Source organism: Protopterus annectens, chromosome 3.part0 (genome assembly GCF_019279795.1).
Source record: "Protopterus annectens isolate FY-2018-M chromosome 3.part0, PAN1.0, whole genome shotgun sequence".
Lineage (NCBI taxonomy): Eukaryota > Metazoa > Chordata > Ceratodontiformes > Protopteridae > Protopterus > Protopterus annectens.
Genome location: NC_056731.1, coordinates 831,241,060 through 831,263,050, shown reverse-complemented (window position 1 = coordinate 831,263,050; position 21,991 = coordinate 831,241,060). Strand labels below are relative to the sequence as shown.

The 21,991-nt window shown below is 37.2% G+C and overlaps 1 protein-coding gene across 1 annotated transcript in view; it reads left to right on the top strand.

The window, feature by feature from the left end:
• CDYL (chromodomain Y like) overlaps window positions 1-21,991 on the top strand; it is a 758,082-nt gene that overhangs the window by 184,112 nt on the left and 551,979 nt on the right. The window contains exon 2 of the mRNA XM_044065168.1: window positions 9,665-10,325. Within this exon, the coding sequence (XP_043921103.1) occupies window positions 9,665-10,325 (661 nt within the window). The remainder of the gene's footprint in view (window positions 1-9,664; window positions 10,326-21,991) is intronic.

Below are 21,991 nucleotides of genomic sequence, written 5' to 3'. Positions count from 1 at the left end.
AGATGCAGGCAGAACAATTTCTAGTTTTACAGCATTGAATGTTCAAGTTATGGAACAATTGTTATTGGAAAGGCCTCAATTTTTGCTGATGGCAGATAGTACTGCAAGCACCTCTAGGATATACTTCATAGATTGTGTGATGGCACTAAAATGAATGCCAACAAAAATATGAAGCATATTTTTATGTAGGGTGACCTTAAAGGTGGAATGGGATCCTTTGTACAGACATGCATGGAAAAGTCATCTTTCTGCTTATTTTGCATGATGTATGGTTGTACATTCTGTAAACTTTTTGGATACGTGATCAGTACCCTTTCGTCTGACAGTAGTGGTTCCATCTTCCAACTTATGACTGCAACAGGCACTAGAACTGCTGAGCAATGCAGCCTTTCCTTGGCTGCTTCGTATCGCCCCAATCCCTATAATGCACCATACTACTCTCCCTGTCCAGATCTTTGCTGCTGCTTAAAGTAGTCAGTATGATCTTGCAGGTCTCCTACTCTTGATATTATTAAATTCAGGTTGTAAATGATTTTATTTTGATATTGCTTTCTGTAGTATTTCCAGTTTCCATCTGTTGTGTTCTAATTGTCATCTACAGTTCAGTAGATTAACTCTTACAAACTTTTCTGACGAGACCTTTTTACAGTTTTGGGCTTTGACCCATGTTAATGCTTATGGTGGTCTTTCCCCCTCTTGTTAAGGGGGGGGGGGGCTCTCAGTGCAAGTGGCATAGTTTTTAACTATTCCTAGACTTGTCATATTTGCATACCTGCATGGGGTCATTTTTATTACAGTACTTACTCTGTGTTCTCTACAGAAACCTCTCTCTGTTTTTATTTCTTTGTGCTGCTAAATATTTCATCTGTTTTCTTGTTGTGGTTGGGTGACTGCCATCACACACGAGGCTTTTACAAGTGTCCTTATGGAAAAGAAAATTACCCCACTTGGTAGGTACTGAAAGAATGTAGTTTGTTTAGGGGAATTACACATTTCCAGTATGTGCTTAGAAATTCATACATGTTACTCTTGGACCCAGATAAAATTCAGTTTAATTTACAACAAGAAGCGTTGGAGACTGAAACTGCTGAATCTTATCCTTCAGGGAAACTTCAACCACTGGTTTGAGACCATACATTTCTTTGTTCTGAAGGTTGTCTTAGCACATTGTAGAGCAGTACTGAAAACAAAAAAGAACTTACATTTGCTTTCCCATACCTGTGGCAACTTGTTCAAATACGCAATCTGCAGTGGATTTTTTTTTTAAAGGTGCCTTTACTGATATTTGACAAATCATACCATATTACTGTCTGGGTAAGGAAGGCGTATGTCTTTCCTGTTATAATTTTGGTTCTTCTGTTATTAGGTCTGTTTACTCTGTCAGCTGTGACTAGAGAAATTAATCTTTCTTTCGAGATCTCGTGTCACATCCACTAATGCAGAGGTGTGGCCCTACTTGAGTAGTTTTTGATTCTGATTAGAAAGTTTGTGGAGGCCTTTTTTTGTGAGTCAGCAGAAATCCTGTGGTTTCTTTTTTCTGCTCAATTTTTGGTTGAGAATAGAGCTATTTGCACCTTTCCATTCCAGACCTGGTGAATTGAAGTACAATACAGCACCAGAAGTTAATATTGCTCAGACCTCACAGCTTCCCATACAGTAGGACTCTACCTTCGGTAGTTTGTATTGCCCCTTTAGTTTTCTTAAGACTGTCTTTCTCTTTGTTAAAGCCATCTTTTCCTTAAGTATATAAGAGGACTACTTTTAAGAGGAAACCTTCCTCACCATTGCCTCCTGCTCCATTGCATAGGAAGGTTCAGTGTTGTTGGAGGCACCGACAACTCCCTGCTGAGTCTCCAGCCAATTTGGATGCTAGGGAGGGCACAGGTTCTACTATATCCCTTCTCTTGGACAACCCCAGATTTTGGGATGGTCTTGAAAAAGCAGTGGCAGAAGGGGGCATGGCCGACTGATCCTCTGACCCCTCTAGTGTTGCAAAATGCTTTTAGAACCTCCCAGCGGTCTTCATGAGGGTGCTGCCTATTGCAGACATTCTCTGTGATCTGATATAAAGGCATCAGTTTCTGTATTGATAGGGATTTAGTTTGTACCTTATAAGGCCTTCAGACAGCTGTTTAATGGACTGGATCATTTCAGAGATTTCTCTGGGAACAAAAAATACATATGGTAGCAGGATAAAGGTTGGTAAGACAAAAATAAGAATAAAATAAATGAAGAAATACCAAACCAACAGGCTAAAATCCAGGAACTTTAATAGATGTATCCAAAAGAGTGGTAAGCGCCTTCACGGTGGCCACATCGCTTCATCAGATAACCTTAACTAAGAAATACAAGTCTTTTATACAAAGTGTGACCATTAAAAAGTCCTTAATTATGTCCTCAAAAAGTTACAATTTTTTTCTTTTTTAAAAGAACACATACTGCAAAAAAAACACATTCATATATCATGAATAAAAACAGCTATAAAATGTATGCAAACATATTGCACTTATAAAAATATATGTGAAAGTAAAACATTATTTATGTCTAAGTCTACGTCCTTTCAGGATGGGTTTCAGTGAAAAAAAAACATTTAGATCAGGTGGTTTTTCTGCATTCAACAATAAAATCCACTTCTGTTCTATAGTTTGAATGTTTTTTTTTAAATCCCCTCCTCTTAAATTAGTGTCTAAAACTTGCAATACAAAGAACCTAAATGTGTATAGTACCATGGCTCATAATATGTTCTATTAAGGCATTACTATCTTTCTTATTCTTTGTCTCTCTGATGTTCAAGGACCCTATCCTTAAAGGGTCTGTCTTGCCAACATAAAATGCATGACATAGTTGAAGAAAAATATACATGGTTACACATTTTGCAGTCAGCATAAAAATCAACATTAATTGTGAAACTTAAAACTGGGTGTGTGTATGACAGGCAGTTGTAAATAAATTTACAGGCTGAACAACAACTGCAAGGAAATGTACCAGTCCTGCCAGATAATGGGTTCCCTTTCTCTAGCATATTGGACTTGTAACAAAGATGTTGCTTGAGGGATTTGTTGTTTCTGAAAGAAAAATGTGGAGTACTTCCTATCTTGTCTTTTAACTCTGCTACACTGCTCAGTATCTTCCATTTATTCTTTATAATGTCACAATATTGACTTGTATCACTAGAATGTTGTAGAGGCACTCTAAAAAAATATTACTGGTATAGTCCTGTTGCCGTCCTACTGCATGTGTGCTTGTAGTTGATTTAAAATGAGGCCTGCATCTATCTAATCTCTGCTTCCAAGCTTCAGAGATGCAGGTATCTATTTCTCGATAACCCCTTTCTAAAAAAAATCATTTTTCAAAGATTCAAGAGCTTTGCGTACAACTGTTGCATCATCATTATGAAGCCTAAGCATTCTATATACCTATCCTTTAAGCATATTTCTCATTATATGCCTTGGATGCGTACTATTGTGTAAAAGTGCATTTCTGCGTGTAGGTTTTCTATATAGGCTGGTATGGACAGAATCAAAGTCTGTTTTGTCATCTAGAAATTCTGAATGCTCAAAAGACTGTACACATGTACATTTCAGAAAGGCAGTGGTACTCTGCATATACCTCATGAAATTGTTCAAATCATTAACTGTGCCACCCCATAACGTAAAAATATCCTCAACAAAACAGACATACCAATGAAGGTGCTCTGCAAATACATTACTGTTTGACAATAAATGATGTTCCCATTTCACCAAAACTAGGTTAGCGTAGCTATTGGCGCAAGCAGTGCCAATTGCCGCGCCAACCTTTTGCAGAAAAAATTCCTGTTAGAAAATAATATTGTTCTATTCAAACACAATCTCTAATAGGGAACATATAAGTTTTATCAGAAAAGCCTTCCTTATGTAAGAATTTCCTTACATTATTTATGCCCCAATCATTGGGGATGACCGTAAATAATGACTCTGTCAAGTGCAACAAACATATAGTTAGCATTGATGGTCGAAATTCTATCAGACAACCTCTCAAGGAAAGTTTTCATATCCTTCAAAACAGTCACGCAATTCTAATAGAGGGTGTAATGTCTTCTCTATATAAATAGACAGTGGTTCAGTGCGCCATCCAGCTCCTGATACTATTGGCCTCATAGGCGGAATAATACAATTTTTGTGAATTTTAGGGAGGCCATAAACTGTGGGGGTTAAAGGATGATCAACATTCAAGAACTTGAAAAGGTCTTCATTACTCAAACCAGTCATCAGTAAATCAAATATCATAAAAGAAACCTCCTCAGTTATCCCATGTGCTACATGCTTAGGAATACATTTGTAAGTATTGGTATTGTATAGAAGTACTTTCATTTGATTCAGGTACATTTCTCTATCCAAAACCACAATGCCACCACCTTTGTTGGCTGGTCTAATTTCCAAGGCACGTGTGTTCTTAAGTTCTTGTAAGGCTGTATAGTCTTCTGAAGACATATTAGAAAAAAGTTAGCCCTGGTGCCATGTTGAAACAAGTGCCTAAACTCAGTTTCACACATATCAATAAACGTTTGTGTAGTGGGGTGAGGTAGAGGTATGAAAATGCTAGGTTTCTTAAGATTCAAAAATATCATTGTTGCCATCAGAGTATAGTTTTTAAAGTTAAATACCTACCTAGTGACCTTTTAAGTCTTTTAACAGTTCAGCTTGGTATGCACGTTTGGATGGTACAAACAAGAGACCCTTATTTAACAGTTCAACCTGTGCTTGTGTAAATTCAAATGAAGAAATGTTATGCACCAAACCTGCATTTAAAATCTCCGTTTCTTCACTACTTGTTGTGTCCTTTTGATGCTCTGCTGTCGTTGTAACCTCCCTTTCCAACCCATACTCCTCGACCTGTTCTTGATGGGTAGAGGGTTTGATAAAGAAAAAGCTGTTGGCGTTTTGTTGCCTAAAAAAATCCCTCTTCTGTTTTGTGCCGTTCATTTCTTCCTGATATAGTGGATGAAGAGATTGTGTTTCCATTTGAACAGTATTACTTGTAGAAGCACTAGATGCATTCAGTATTGTATTATCCTGCTGTAGGATGCTGGAAAAGGTTTTCATGCTCCGTTTAAAAGCAGAAGCATCATTCCGTTCCTGTGATGCATCCACAGGGGTGTTTACTTGTTCATAGGAAGTGGAAGCAGCTACATTAGCTAGGTCATCTTTTATTGGCTCCCGGGATATCTGAGTGGCAGCAGAAGCTACCACTGGCATCGGTTGTTCTCGAGGCCAGGAAAAGACTGCATTATTTTGGAAATCACGAACATATCTGAATTTTCTTAATTTTTGAAGATTGAAGACGTTTTTCATAAAACAATGTTGTCATGCAGTTTATCTAGTCTGTCAGCTATAATATTTAGGGAGAACTTACTGGTGATATGTTTCTCCATTTCTAAAATGTCAGCAGACAGATCTTTCTCCATTGGTATAAAAAAAGTCTAGTAAAAGATTAATGTACTCAGTACTAAACTTTAGATTTAACTGCTGCCATCTTCTAAGGAGCTCTGGATAAGTATCCCCATAGCTGGGCATGTTAAGAATCCAAAGACCTCTAGGAATGACCTGGTGTTTCAAAGAAGCCTCAAGGTGCAGTCACTGCCACTGTAAGTGTTTGTATTTGTATAATTTGTTTTCTGGGTCTCTAATTTTTTTGTAAACTCCAGAGTCTGGTCATTTGTGTTGAAGTCCTAGAGATGGTTGTGAAATAAAAGTGTCATCCAATAGCAGATTATTGGCAATATTCAGTATCTGTGTAAAACAATCCTATCCCATATCTGCAGCATTTTCAATGTCATTAATTAACTCAACATTAGTAGATTCAGCCATGTTCCTGCTCCAAATAAAGTAGCAAAGCAAATAATATATATGGTAGCAGGATGAAGGTTGGTAAGACAAAAATAAGAATAAAATAAATGAAGAAATAACCAACAGGCTAAAATCCACATTCTTATATCATGAATAAAAACAGCCATAAAATGTATGTAAGTGCAATATGTTTGCATACATTTTATAGCTGTTTTATTCATGATATATGAATGTGTTTTGCAGTATGTGTTCTTTTTAAAAAAAAAAAAAAAAAAAAAAAAGTGTAACTTTTTGATGACATCATAATTAAGGGCTTTTTATTGGTCACAATTCTCGGCTGGAGCACCTTATGTGTGGAGTCTGCATGTCCTCCCTGCGGTCAAGTGGCATTCGAAAGACATGCGTGAATGGGCATGCCTTAGTTGAGGGTTGGGCGTCAGGCTGGCACCTCAACGCCATAAAAATCAACTGCAAATCATTAGCAGACCGGAGTTCTGCTGTGGCAACCCCTAACTGGGAAAAGCCGAAAGAAAAACTGCCAACAACTTTGTGTAAAAGACTTGTATTTCTTAGTTAATGTTGTCTGATGAAGCGCTGTGGTCACCGTGAAAGCGCTCATCACTCTTTTGGATACGTCTATTAAAGTTAATGGATTTTTGCCTGTTGGTTTGGAATTTCTTCATTTATTTTATTTCTCTGGAAACTTCTATCACATGGACACCATGCTTTAGCACCTGCAAGCAAAAGGTACAAGCAGCAAAATGTGCTTCCCTTAGTGGTCAAATGCCCTGGGCTCTATCTGGAGTGTAGCTCAAAAGGTGCTAGGGTGCAGAAGCCACTATGAGAGCTGTAGCAAGTACAATATCTGGTTTAGGGCTCTCTCTCTCCAACCAAAAAACTTCAGCCCTCTGGAGGGCACAGCACACAAACTTTCTCTCTTTCGGCTTTTCCCGGTTAGGGGTCGCCACAGCGGATCACCTTGTCCGCTCATGATTGGCAGTGGAGTTTTTACGGTGTCGAGTTGCCAGCCCGGCGCCCAACCTTCCACAGAAGGCACACGCACGCACTCACGCCTAGGGCCAATTTTAGCATGTCCATTCCACTTGCAGCATGTCTTTGTGGGTGTGGGAGGAATCCGGAGCGCCAGAGGAAACCCACACGACCACAGGGAGGACGTGCAGACTCTGCACAGAAGACACCCCAGCCATAGATTGAATTTCGGCTGGAGTGTCTTCTGTGCAGTGTCTGCATGTCCTCCTTGTGGTCGTGTGGGTTTCCTCTGGGTGCTCCGGTTTCCTCCCACATCCCCAAAGACATGCTGCAAGTGGATTGGACACGCTAAAATTGGCCCTAGGCATGAGTGTGAGCGTCTGTGTGCCTTCTGTGGAAGGTTGGGTGCCAGGACTGCCTATCATAAGCGGACAAGGTGATCTGCTGTGGCGACCCCTAACCAGGAAAAGCCGAAAGGGAGAGAGTTTGTGTGCTGTGCCCTCCAGAGGACTGAAGTTTTTTGGTTGTGGAGAGAGAGAGACCTAAATCAGATATTGTGTTTGCAACAGCTCTCATGGTGGCTTCTGCACCCTAGTGCCTTTTGAGCCACACTCCAGACAGAGCCCAGGGCATTTGACCACTAAGGGAAGCACATTTTGCTGCTTGTACCTTTTGCTTGCGGGTGCTGAAGCATGGTGTCCATGGGATAGACTTTTCCAGAGAAATCTCTGAAATGATCCAGACCATTAAACAGCTGTCTGAAGGCCTTGTAAGGTACAAACTAAATCCCTATCAATAAGTGATTCTGCATGGCAAATCAAGCCATGCGAGTAGCTTGTAAGGCATTGAAAGCTTCTTTCAGAGCTGTGGTATCTTGCATTCTCATATGCCAGCATTCCTGGCTGAGATTGACGAGTTTAGCTGAGGACACTGAGGTGATCTTCGGCAAGGCACCCATGGAGAAAATTAAGTAGAAGGGCAGAACACTCACCACAGATGGTGTCGAGTTTCTTAGTCCTTGAAGAATGTTTTCAGAAGTGCAGAAAGATATCTGCAGATTTCTTTCTGGCATGGGCAAGAGCAGACAGCACAACCGGTTCTCTGGGAAGAACCCAACCAGCCAATACAGTTTCGGGGGGGGGGGGTTTACAGCTGTGGCTAGGGTTCTTGGCTGCCTTGGGTAGCCTCAGTCCTGCTGCAGGAGGTTAGCAACAGCTTTGACTCCTTGCTCGACTGCTGTCTTATTCATTTTCTTAGTTGCTGTTACTTCAGCTAGAAGACTTTTAGAACTTCACGTTTTCTTTTGACACTCATTATTTAATAATCTTCCATAGTGACAAATTTACTCACAGGAGTAGTCAAGTCTTTTATGCTAGCTAAGTCATATTTAAACCAGTATATTCATTTTTTTTTTCTTCCTAGCTTACTGTTTTAAGTTTGGAGACTAATGTCTACATTGTAGAGGTGCATCATCCACTAAGATACCATAAAAGCAAATATTGGATATTTCTTCTAGAATACTATGCAATTTTGTTACTCCCTCCACATCCAGTTAAACAAAGGGTAGCTATCCTGTTCAGTTAGATTTTGCTGAGTTCAGTGAAACAAATGATTACCCAGGATTACTAAAACACATTCTTCAGGACTTAGTAACTGTCTTTAAGAATACAGCCTGTGATATTTGTGCAGGGGCTTGCATAATCTTCCTTAAATACTTGGATTTGATATGTAGATCAGGCATTGCTTTTTGGACTACTATTACTAAGGGTATGTTTTCCTTTTGGTCCACTCATTAGAAAGATCTTGGAACACTGTCCTAGGAGATGGAGGAAGAACCCAGTTCTATTAGATATGAAAGTCATATACTTTTCATATACTTTTTATCAATTTATCTTTTTGAATGGGTACATTCTTTGTAATAAACCCTCCACGACCAGGGTGGTCATGTATGTACATATTTGTACTCGAGTGCAGCTAACCTCACATCTTGAAGGAGAGTCATATGATGCATGCATTTATGGAATGGGGAGGTACTAAGCAACCTGAGAAAGTTTGGATAACCAAATAGTCCTAATGTCTGTAACATTAACCCTGTGAATTATGGAGGATGTACTTACTCCTGTAGATATATCGTTATGGTAAGTACTTAACCTTTTTTAAATGTTTTTTGTATATCAGCATGTATTGAGTATGTGATGGTGAGACCTGCAGTTGTGTAAGCAGCAAAGTTTTCTTGCTTATTAATTTGTAACTTATCCTTTACTTATTCACCATTGAACAGGAGAAAAACATTAACAATTTAAACGTATGCAAAGATATATATTTGGCTTCAGAACGTTGATGAGAAAGGGACAGACTTCATCTGTGCAACCACAGTTGTTGAGCAACATTGCCTTTCATTTATATCTGGAGCATGCCTGCTGATATTTTATTATTTTAGCTGTCTTGGTGAAATTGTATCCTGCATGTCCTGGTTGTATCCAACAGCTGGTAGGTACTGTTGTGCTTATTTCAATGTTACATGCCATGAGGGTTAGTTGTGCATTTTTCCTAAATGAGTAGAAAAATGGAAATGGTTAATGGGATGGGGAGGGATACCTTTCAGAAACTGTTGTCCACAGTTATGTTTTCTGTGCAGTAAAAACAATCATGGCTGTTTCTATGGATATGAAAATCAGCCTTACTGTGCACATCATATCCTTTGACTGTTACAAGCTTAGCTTTCATAAATGTTTCTGTTGATAGCTGTGACAAGTGTTTAGTGGGTTTGTTTCTTAGTAATCTGTGTATATAGTTTCAATGCCGTTTGTATTATGGGATGCTTTTTTTTTTTTTTTTTTTTTAAACAGGTGGAGCGAATAATTGACAAGAAAAGGAACAAAAAAGGGAAAATAGAATATTTGGTTCGATGGAAAGGCTACGATAGTGATGATGATACATGGGAACCAGAACAGCATTTAGTGAACTGTGAGGAATATATTAATGATTTCAATAGACGGCATGGGGATAAACAGAAAGACTCTCCTATAACTAGGACTAATAAAATCTCTCCAAATGGTGCCAGAAAACAGATTTATAGATCAACTAATAGCACTTTATCAAAAACGTCTAAATCATTAGGGTCTGGCAAAGAGAGTGAACCCAGGCACAACCACTTGTTGACTAATCACCAGAAGTTACGCAAAACCAGTCCACAGAGCATTTCTAGTAGAAGAAGCATGGAACTTGTAAAATCTGGTATTAAAATTCTAGTTCCCAGGAGTCCCGTTAAACAAAGGACAGCAGTTGATGGTTTTGAAAATGGAAGCAAAAATAGTTTGGACTCTCTAGAGCAAGACAAAGAATGTTTAACACCAGAAGCAGTGACTGAAAAGCCAGTTGGTACAGTGCTTGGACGTGGAACAGAAAGGGCAAGAATGGGAAGCAGGCCAAGGACACAGCCACTAGTGCCACAATTAAATGTGCCAGTATCTCCAACAGTGGTGCCAGCACTAACTGTTAATGGAAAAAGTAAGTGCAATACTGCTGTGTGTGTGTGTGTGTGTGTGTGTGTGTGTGTGTGTGTGTGTGTGTGTGCTCGTATGCATAATATGAGGTAATATTTACTATTACACCTGCTTTTTTTCCTGTATGATAAGATGTATGTGTAATTATACCTGTTGTGGCATTGATCTTCAGTAGACTGTGATGACCTCTTTGTAACATTCTTTTCTATTTGGTTAGTAAGGGAGAACAGTTGTTTAAAAGAGTATTGTCCTGTTTCTCTCGTTAGTCCCAGGAGTTGATCTGAGCTTTACAGATGCTGTTTGGTGCAGCTGTTGTGCAGTGCCCTTATGACCCCATCAGTAGTACTGTTTAGGGCCAGTGTAAGTAGTTATGTTCACTTGCCTCATTTTCTTTTTTTTTCTTTTAAAAGCACAACTTATTTCTATTGTATTTGCATAAACATAACATTAAAAATTTAACTCGATGGATAAAATTATTTGCAAAACCACATTGAATTTAAAAGGCAAGAAAAAAGGAAAGAATAAAGATATTGAGATTGTCCACACATCAGTTTCTGTCTAACAGCTGATACAAAGGTATTTAAAGTGAACTGCATTCTTAAATAGCTGTCACTCATTTCCCAATTTCTGTTCTAATGTATTTGCTGCCTGCTGTGGCCCAGAGAATGAGTGAGGCAAGGGAGGGGGGAAGGTAACCATAAAAAAATAATTTCGTATCGAAATCCTTTTCCTTTATCAATTGATTAAACAAGCATTTTCTCATCTAAACAGAGATGTTCATTTATTAATAAACATACATATTCTCTTTCTTCTAAATTCAAACAGAAAACACTTGTACTAGTATAACCTCATAAAAAGTATACTAAAATATTGGCCCAACTATGCTAAAGCAGCACAAAATCAGAACTTCAACTCACTTGAACTGTTTAAATTATTTGAATTGTTACATGTAAATTTATATTTAAGTATAGGGGATGTATATAATATCTTTTTAATTATATTTCTTTTACTATTTCATCTAAAAACTTTTATATCCATGGTTGACAAACATGCCACTAATATACTCTAATTCGTTCTGTAGTGTGTTATCTTCACTAGTCATTCTGCTTGCATGAATGAACTGCCCTTTTGATATGTTTTTTCTAATAAACACGGGGTAATTACTCTTATTATGCAGATAGCTGTTGGTGAACTTGTTTTCTATATATACTACTGACAAAATTATTTAAATTGATATCCCATTCAAAATGGATGTCCAAAAAAATTAACTGCTATACCACACTTGCCCATTGTAAGTTCAAAAAAATCTGACTCGAGTTTCAAAAAAATTTCTAACCATTTCATGATTACCCTCTATAATAAAAAAAAAAAAAAAAAAAATCTACAAATTTTTTTTAAAATGGCAAATGTGAAATTCAGCAAACGTTTAACTTAAAATAACTATTTCCTACCACCCCATCACGATGTTAGCAAATGAAGGGGTTGCTGAGGAACCCATCGCAACCCCTTTTATTTGCTTGTAAAATTTGCCATTAAAAATTAAGTTATCAAGTAATAGTTCAATCATTTCACAAAGAAAATTAACTCCTGAATTAGTCATTCAGTATTCTTATCTGAAAATTGTCTTGCATATTCAACACCTTCTTCCTGAGGAATAGGTGTATACAAAGCAGGAACATCAACTGTAAACAGTGTACTTTTAAGTTAAACTTAAAACTCGCTAAAAACTCTTTCATTTTGTCTAAAAAGTCTCAAGAGTCCTTGATGCAAGAGTTTAACTTCTGCACAAGAATGTTCAAAACAGAATCAATTACTAACGAAATTCCCTCTGTTACACAATTGGGCGAAGAAACAATGGGCCTAAAAGGCAGATTCACTTGGTCCTTGTGTGGTATCCCAAACAGTGTCCCAATATTTGGTTTATCAACTACACAAAAATTGTAAATTTCTAAGTCAGTAATTTCATTCATTAAACTATCATACAAAAAATTGTGTATTTTATGTATATCACTTAAACTATCTTCTCTATAATCAGTTACATTTTTCAATAAACTCAATGTACTGTTGTATCTATTGTCATTCATTAATACTAATGTACCCCCTTTATCACTTTTCATAATCCTTAAGTTTTTAGCCTGCCTTAGTAAAAATAAGGCTTTTCTTTCACATTCATCAAGGTTATAAAACGTTGTTGAGTAGTAGTATTTAATACATTTCTGATTTTTTTTCACATACTTTTGAAAACTGTTAATGTATTAAGTAATACAGGATTATATGTGTAAGGTTCAACATAAATAGAATTCTGCAAAGATATATCATTCAGAATGAAACTTGACTTCCAAGTGTACTTTTTAAAATCTAAGCGAGTATTTACAACACTTTCTCTTCTAGTGGGCACAAAATTCAAACCCAAACCAAGTACATTTTTATGCTTCGCATTTAAAACAAAATCTGACAAATTTATACTATTAAATAAATCACTTGCTTGCTTTTTCAAATGTCCCTTGAAGAGTTGTTGTTAATAGCTTGGTATCCTCCTTTTGTAAAAAAAAGTTTTTGGTCTTGCACCATTATAAGGGTTGAACCGCAGTTGGTATCACTGTTTTCACCATTGCTGTTAACTGCTTACCTTTCATTTCGTGCATCAGAACCAGAAGTGCTAGTACCTGCATGTATGCTGTTAGTCCTTCCTTGGTATTCAAGCCTCTCAGTCTTCACTGGTTCTGATTGGCTAAATTGTTTGTCAGTCACCACATTTACTCTCTTTGTGCTCAAAACAGATTTATTTTTATTGTTGGAAATAAAATCTGAATAAGCACAATTCTCTTCATAAGCAACAATGTCTCTACATAAAAGTTTCTGAGAGACAATTACACACTCATGCTGCTCAATTTCTTTAAAAGACTCTGTATAGTATGATTTATGAGCAGATTTGTCAAGCTATTTTTCAGTATTTAAAATTTCTTTCTTTAAAGCCATCATCTGTTTATTATTGTTGTCAAGTAATTGCAACAATTTCAGACCAGCTTCATTAACAAAATATACCAGAATGTTGAAAGATTCGTCATTGACACTAACTCTGTTCGGGTATTTAAAGAAATGGAGCCCCTTCAGAACTATTCACATTTTGATACAGGTTTCTAGATATTTATTTTCCAAATCAAGTCCTCTAAACTTCTTAAGTAGTTTTATCAAATTTGTCAATAGAATCTCTGTATTCTTCAGATCTCAAAGAATTAATACTAAAATCAGAGGGATGAAAAGGGTCATATTTTTTTTAGTTAAAACAGAATGATCATCAGTGTAGCAAGTTGAATGATTTCTGTTTTAACCTGTCAGTCCTACCAAAAAAGTTTTAATTTGGACTTTTCTATACTTCAATAACTGTATCATTGTCATCATCCGAACTTATCCATTGGTCATCTCCAAGGCGCCTCACAGGAACCAGCTGTTGAAGAGTCTTTTTTGTATGTCCATCATTGTATTCATTGTTAACTGCATAAATCCTGCATCGCTCAATCCTGGAGTAGGATGTAAACTCAAATTCATCAAGGAATTAGAAGCTGCTTCAGTCATTAGGAAACCAGGAACATTCAAACGAAAAACACTTGTACCAGTATAACCTCCAAAAACCTATATAAAATACTGGCCCAACAATGCTAAAGCAGCACAAAATCAGAATAATAGAACTTCAACTCACTTGAACTGTTTAAATTATATGAATTGTTACATGTAAATCCATATTTAAGTATAGGGGATATACATCTCATCTTATTAACCATATTTCTTTTACTACTTCATCTAAAAACTCTCTTTTATATTCACGGTTGACAAACATGCTACTAATAAACTGTAATTTGTGCTGTAGTGTGTTCTCTTCACTAGTCGTTCTGCTTGCACAAATGAACTGCCCTTTTGATATGCTTTTTCTAATAAACACGGGGTAATTACTCTTATTATGCAGCTAGCTGTTAGTGTACGTGTTCTTTGTATGTATACTACTGACAAAATGATTTAAATTGATATCCCATTCAGAATGAACGCCCAAAAAATTAATTGCTATACCACACTCACCCATTGTAAATTCCAAACAAATCTAACTTAAGAGTTTCAATAACATGTCTACCTGTCACAATTACCCTCTGTGTAAAAAAAAAAAATGGACTGTAATGACCGCTTTGTAACATTCTTTTCTGACTGGTTAGTAAAGGAGAACTGTTGTTTAAAGGAGTATTGTCCTGTTTGTCCCATTAGTCCCAGGAGTTGATCTGAGCTTTACAGATGCTGTTTGGTGCTGCTGTTGTGCAGTGCCCTTATGACCCCATCAATAGTACTGTTTAGGGCTAGTGTAAGTAGTTATGTTAACTTGCCTCATTTTCTTTCTATTTTTTTCTTTTAAAAGCACAACTTATTTCCATTATATTTGCATAAACATAACATTAAATATTTAACTCAATGGATAAAATTATTTCCAAAACTGCACTGAATTTAAAAGCAAGAAAAAAGGGAAGAATAAAGATAGAGATTGTCCACACATCTGTTTGTGTCTAGCAGCTGATACAAAGGTATTTAAAGTGAACTGCATTCTTAAATAGCTGTCACTCATTATTTCCCCATTTCTGTTCTTATCTATTTGCTGCCCGCTGTGGCCTAGAGAATGAGTGAGGTAGGGGAGGGGAAGGTAACCATAAACTTATTTCGTATCCAAATCATTTTACTTTATCCATTGATTAAACAAGCATTTTCTCATCTGTGTACCTAAACAGATATGTTTATTTATTAATAAACATAGTCTTCTGTCTCTTCCACATGCTTGATTTTACATACCCGCCACTGAATTTATTAAATTCTCCAACTTCCTACCAGTAGTGGTATCCCTTAATTTCCAAACGTCTTGTCACTTTCTTTGCTGTGATCATAATTTTAAGGCAACAGCTCTTTGTAGGTAGGAAACAATCCCCAAATATAATTGATCAGTTGAATCTCCACCTCACATGTCTTCTCTTGAATTCTGGAAATTCCTTGTGAAATCTGTTTTACTGCTACATTTCCAGAATGTGTTGCCAGCACTCTTCTTCAGTCTCCTGCACAACTTGCTAGCAGACTTTGGTAGACCAGTCAAGCTGTCTTCAAACATGCCTTTTCCTGGTAAAAGATGGAAGCCTGTGCCGTTGCCCTCCCTAATTAGTTGTTTAGTCTTCTAGCCAGTGCCTTGAAACAACCAACTCTGAAAAGCTTTAAGATCTACTCTCACAAGTGACATCAGTGTCCATCTAGTTTTCCTTCCTTCTTCCTTAAGAAGATTGTTTTGCTGCTTCCTCTTCAGCCTTTAACTCTGCCACCAAAGCAGCATGCTTTAATAGAACCAGCAGCAACCAATTGCCCACCTTCCGTAAAGACAAAAAGCTGCTGCTTTTAGTTGTATGTATCATACTGGGCTAGTATTGCTTGGGGTGACTGGGCATCCCTCTCATGGAGTTGCTCCCTGAAGGCCAATGTGCTTCTTACACTGTTCATCCTTCCTGGTCCATTTCACCAAGACCATGTTGGTAAATGCCACACAGTCATTCTTTTCCTCTAATAGGAAGTCCTCAAAATGTCGGTTTTCCACCTTGCAAGATCTTCATGCTTCACTAATTAAATTCAGCCTTGCTGTATTTGTCTGAACATTTTAGTCAGTCAGTGCCTGTAGTGTGTTCACTGAATACACTTTCAATCTTTGGACCCTGTTGGGCATTACAAGTTCTTTTGAGTTTCATTAGTTTCCTTAAAATTACTTCTGGTTTGCGATGGTTCCATTACATTCAGCAGCAACAAAAATAAGTAAAAATTTTTCATTGTTTGACCTGTTTTTAAGTACATGTTAACGGTCTATATCTGCTTTAGATAAGATCTTTAAGCTATTGTTAGTAATACCATTAAATAGTTGCTTTGTACTTTGCCATTTAAATGGACTAAATGTTGGTATTAAAGCAGCCAAGTGTCTTAATAGTTTTCCCTCACTAGTATCCTGGTCTAGTTTTTTTTTTTTTTTTTTTTTTTTTTTTTTTATTTATTTTTAGTGCATCTGTTGGTATTCTGTCCCTTATGGTAATTTGATTACCCAAATTCCTCCCTGGCTGTTGTCAATAAGCACATGATCCATTTTGTGAAGTTTTTCCCTTAATTAAATAGCCAGACAAAATGACCTTCGATATAATTGCTTAATATTGAGTGTATTGATAATGCTCACACTGTTTTTCTGCTAAATTAGTGAGTTTTGCTTTAGTCTACTGGTTCTTTCTGGCAGCAGAAGAAAAAAAGTTTCCAGGTAAAATATGGGCATTAATTCACATGAATTTGGTCTCTGTAGTAATTTAGCAGTTAGCGTTGTTACCTCACAGCAAGAGGCTCTCCGGTTCAATTTCCGGCTGGTGCTCCTTCTGTGCGGAGTCTGCATGTCCTCCTCATGGTCAAGTCAATTTTAAAGACAATGCAGGTAGGTGGCTGCGTGAGTGGGTGTGTCTTCTTTGAAGGTTGGGTGCAGGGCTGGCAACTCAACACAGTAAAAATCCACTGCCAGTCACACGCGGACTGGTGATCCTCTGTGGCGACCCCTAACAGGAAAAAGCTGAAAGACATTGAGACATTATGGAACTCTTGGAGTATGTGTCTGAGACTGGTATGAACCTAGTTTTCAGCAACATACTACCACCACCAAGAGTGGTGCTACAATACGAACGAGAATATTAATTCCAGCAGTTGGCTTACCTTCTGGTATCATTCAAATGCTGTTTAATATGCATCGGTCTGGGAAGAGATGGTAGACAGTCCCAACTGCTTTACGAAACCAAGTAGGCCTGCACCTCCCCTGCAAGGCTTTCTTCATATTGGCTAAATCCTTGTTTGTCCCTGTAATGCCTTTTTTAAGTAGTATCAGTCTTCTAAAGCTTCCAACTTAATGTTATCTAGATTTTTTTTACCGAAGTTTTTCCATAAGATAGTTCCTGCAGTCAGTCTTTCATCATTATTTTACCGTTAGCAGCAATGTACGACTTTAATGTGATGGTAGATGATTCTGCATAGTGGGTAGCACTTTATTACAACACATGGAGAATATTAGAGAAAAGCAATGGAAACTGTTATTTTTAGTTGTGGTACCCCATTCAAAATAAACTAGTATTTTTGCTTGACAAGGACACAAGCAGCACGTGACCTACTTTTTTTCCTAGGCTCTTCTGATTATTCAGAGTTAAGATGCATTGCCTTGCAGTAGTATCTTAAGCAGCTCAGAGTTCTGTCCATAGTACTGAAAGTTTCTTTTTTATGCAACAACAATATAAAGGGAAATGGGCATAAACAGGTTTTAATTCTTTAAAATCTACAAATATGTCCTGATCAGTATACATTACTTTTTAGCTTAACACTTTATGTATAAACTCTGGACTTGGGCTTTAAATTAATGGTGTATGTTGCAGTGCAGGTTTACTTTAATGCATTCTTCTTGATAAGTATGTCAGGAAATTTGCTCCCTTATTCAGCTTTTTATCATGTGTTATATGATTTAGACTTGGCATTACACTGGAGTATTGTATTGTATCATGATCGTAATTGCAGCATAGACTTTGTAGTAATACATGCATATCCATTAAATGGCTCTGAAGAGTTGTCTCTCATCACATCTGATCTTAGAAATAGTTTAAAATATATTTAATAGGTTATTCTGTGGCCCCAATCTGTTGAAGAAAACTGTTAACTTCAGGAAATGTGAAGGTGTTTATTGTGCATTGTTTGGAATATATTTGCTTTACTGCTGAGTTAGCGTTGAAAGCCTAACTTGAGAAACTAAACCTGCTAGTCACTGAAGTTCCCTGTTTTCTTGCAGCTTTAGTTCTTTTCTTTGGGAAAATGTGAAACTTCATTAGCACCATGCTGTTTAGATGTACCAGTTAAAGACACTTTGATTTACCTACTTTACCTACTGAGAAAACTATTGTTCTTGTATATGTATATTTATATGTATGTATATATATATATATATATATATATATATATATATATATATATATATATTTTTTTTTTTTTTAAATGAGCGAGATCCCAGTTAACTCTGAAACACTATTCTTTACCTCTTAAAATAGTTACATTAAGACACTAAAATCAGTGCTATATTTAATTTTAATTTGAAAACTGTTTATGGTTGACGTTGGTTGTGGCAATAATCATAGGAGCTTGACTGTTTATGGTTGACGTTGGTTGTGGTAATAATCATAGGAGCTTGATGTGAAGGAAAGGTTTCCTTTTGATTTCTTGTACTTTTTTATTTTGTATACTGTGATTTGTTTTCTTTACACACCGTGTTTTACTTGTATTCTGCTTTTAATTGCATATTAAAATTTGAAAGACCACAGTTCTGTCTCTTGTGAGTCAAACAGAATTGTTCCCACCCTATTACTGGTGTGTTCTTAAACACCATTGTCTTTCTAGTTGCCTGCCCCTTATGTTAATTTGACCACATATCTCTTTTCCTCTCTCCTTTTACTGGCTGGTGTGAGTAAGCACAAAATTATCACTTTGTGAAATCACTCCCCTTCAACTATTTAAATCTATTAGCCATCCCACTGTATTCCATAGTACCAGAATGCAAAAGTACCCACCTGTCTTGCTGTTTTAAAAATAGTGGCTCTCCACTTAGATGGCTAAAACTTAAGTTACCCACATTCATATCGAACTGCTTAGTACACACTGCAGTGTTTAAGATAAACTTTTTTTATCTTACCTTTAAACCTGTTTTGCAAGACCACCAGTTATTGGAGCCCACATTCTACTTCTCAGAAGTCATCTTGGTATTAGTGCTTCTGTTTTCTCCTGATGAGAGAAGGAGCACCAGGGACATTATTTCCTAGAGGCTGCTGATCATTGGAAAGCCTAATAACTGCTTTATAGGTGACAGCTTGGAATCTGTGCTTATATTCTGGTCCTGGTGAGAGAAGGAGCAGAGTGCATTGATTCCTGACTGTTTTTGGTTGGATTGCAAGTGTGTGATTGGTCTGGTTGCTATTCAAGGTATCTACCAGAAAAAAGCTGCAAGCCTGCAGACCCTTGTATCAGCTGGGACAAAACTGTGGATCACCAAACCGGCTGTGGCCTGCTTCTCTTCTTGGGATTGGTACTAACATTCTTCTTCTTGTGAGAGAAGAAGCAAAGGAGCATTATATCCTAATCGAGTGAAGCTGTGGTGAGACCAGCATTGGTAGTGGCCATTCATGCAACTCCTCTCTTTTCATCATTCTTGACAAGCTAATTCTTTGTTTTCAGTAAGCACTTCGTGATTTGTTTTCAACTTCAGAATATCTGCCTATATACTTCATCCATAAATTTTCAGGGTCTGCTTATTAGTTTCCCCTCAAGTGTTTGGCAGTGTTGTGTATGGACTCGGACACCTTGAGTGACATTTTTCCTGTAAAAGCACAATTGAAATTTCTCCAATACCTAGTTGCACATAGGACAGCTAGTTTGCAGTGACGAGCACTGTCCACATAGTTGCAAACTGGATACTCCCTGACAGTGACTGATATTCTCACTCCAACTGTCTAATCGATAAAAAGGGTCTGTTGCCATGGATATGAACTTTCCTACCATCTCCGTTACCGTCTTGGTGGATATGGGCATCCTGAGGCAGTGTAGAAATTGCCTCATGTTTACTGATAACCAGTTAATTCTCAGGACAAACTGATTTGGTATGTGAGATAATGGGGCACTTGCACGTTACCTTCCTAAACCACAAAGACCTACTAGACAAATACCCTCTGCAACCCCGAAATGCATGCTTTCAAAAAAACACCCACATAAACACATATAGCTACATCTCGTGGAGCCTCTACCTCTAAGCCATAGGGCAAACCACCAGATAATGACACACTGCTGTCCCTCTCACCAGGCTAAGTAATGAGAGAGTTAGTCATTTGCTTATTTGGGGCTAGGATCTGCCACATTATGCATGCACTCTGGTCATTGGACCACAGCTACCAATATGACTCTGTCATAGTCCATGTTGGAGTAAATGACCTGAGACTACCTCCTTACGCTATTATCAAGAGACATTATGGAGCTCTTTGAGTATGTCTCTCAGGCTGGTATGAGCCTAGCATTGAGCAACATTTTACCTTCTCCAAAGATGATGACACAATTCAAACAAAAGATGATTGACTTTAATAATCTGCTTAGTTTCTGATATCATTCTAAGGAGGTGCAGTATTTGTCAGCATGGAAGGAGATGGTCAGCAGACCATGCTGCTTTGTCAGGGATGGTCTGCAACTCTCCGCGCTAGACATTCGAATATTAGCTAAAACATTGTCTTCACCATAGTGCCTTTTTTAGGCAATTCCAAACTGAAAATACTTCCAACATAGCAAATCAAAACCAAGGAAATATAAAGGCATTACTGCTCAATGCTAGGAGTCTAAAGAAAAAACTCCACTCCCTAGAAGCTCTTTACCCTATAGAATGCTGACATCTGTGCGGTCACTGAGACATGGTTTAAAGCTCCGGAGAGAATGCCAGCAGTGCAAGGTTATAATGCCTTCCACACATTTAGGCCAGCTACTTCACAGGCAGGGACTAAAAGTGGAGGTATCTATTTACATCAAAAGTAAATGTACTTCAAGGCTGTTCAAACAGGACAATGCACTTGAGCTACTCCATGTTCAAATCACCATAGGTAAAATCTGGTACCACTTCCTTGCAAGCTATAGGTACCCCTCTATGACCCAGGAAACCCATACCATATATTGAAACTTAATAGAAACACTAACCGTCCAACTCAATGTAATATTCATGGGTGACTTAAAATTACGCACATACCAAGTCCTATGCACGAGGGTTTGCACGGTCCAAACCATGTAACCAAATTGACCAAATAGACCAGCAAAGCAGCACAGAGTTCAATAAATTTATTAGATACTTGTGTCCATAACAGACTAGTTTCGGCAAACAGCCTTCCTCAGTGTAACACAATGTAGTCAAGTTACATTTTAATCATCTTTTAAATACTTATCCAGAGCCAATCACAATCATTTGCTCATGAATATTAATAAATTTGAAACATCTTCATTTTTTTCTTAGAAAATACAAAGGGTACTGTATATACTAATAGAGTCATTCCTGAATGTAAGGCTAAACACCCCAAAGAGGTGCATACACAGAATTAAAAAGTTATTATAATATTATAGTATATCCATTCTCATGCTCATATTAGTAAAGAACTGTGTTTGGATAGCCATTAGTCCTGGCTACTAATCCAATCATCATCAAAAGCACCAAAAGTGTGATACATCAAGTGCTCAAATTAAATGGACTGATAAAATTGAGGAACAAATAGAACATATATATAAGAAATCGTAATGAATATGCATATATGAACATATATGGGTGTACAAAATGACTGAAATGAAAATTAAAGAATGAGAAAATAAATAAAAATAAAAAATAAAAAATAAAAAATAAACAAATCAGCAACATCCACAATGTAAAGCTTGTACCAAAGATTAAGCCCAAAATATGTGTCGTTAGCCTCCAAGACTGATAATGTAATAGTAAATGCAACTATGTATTAATATCTTGTCTAAGATAATAGTGAAATCAGTCCTGAAAAATAAACTTGAATAACCCAACAAAATGTGTATATAAAA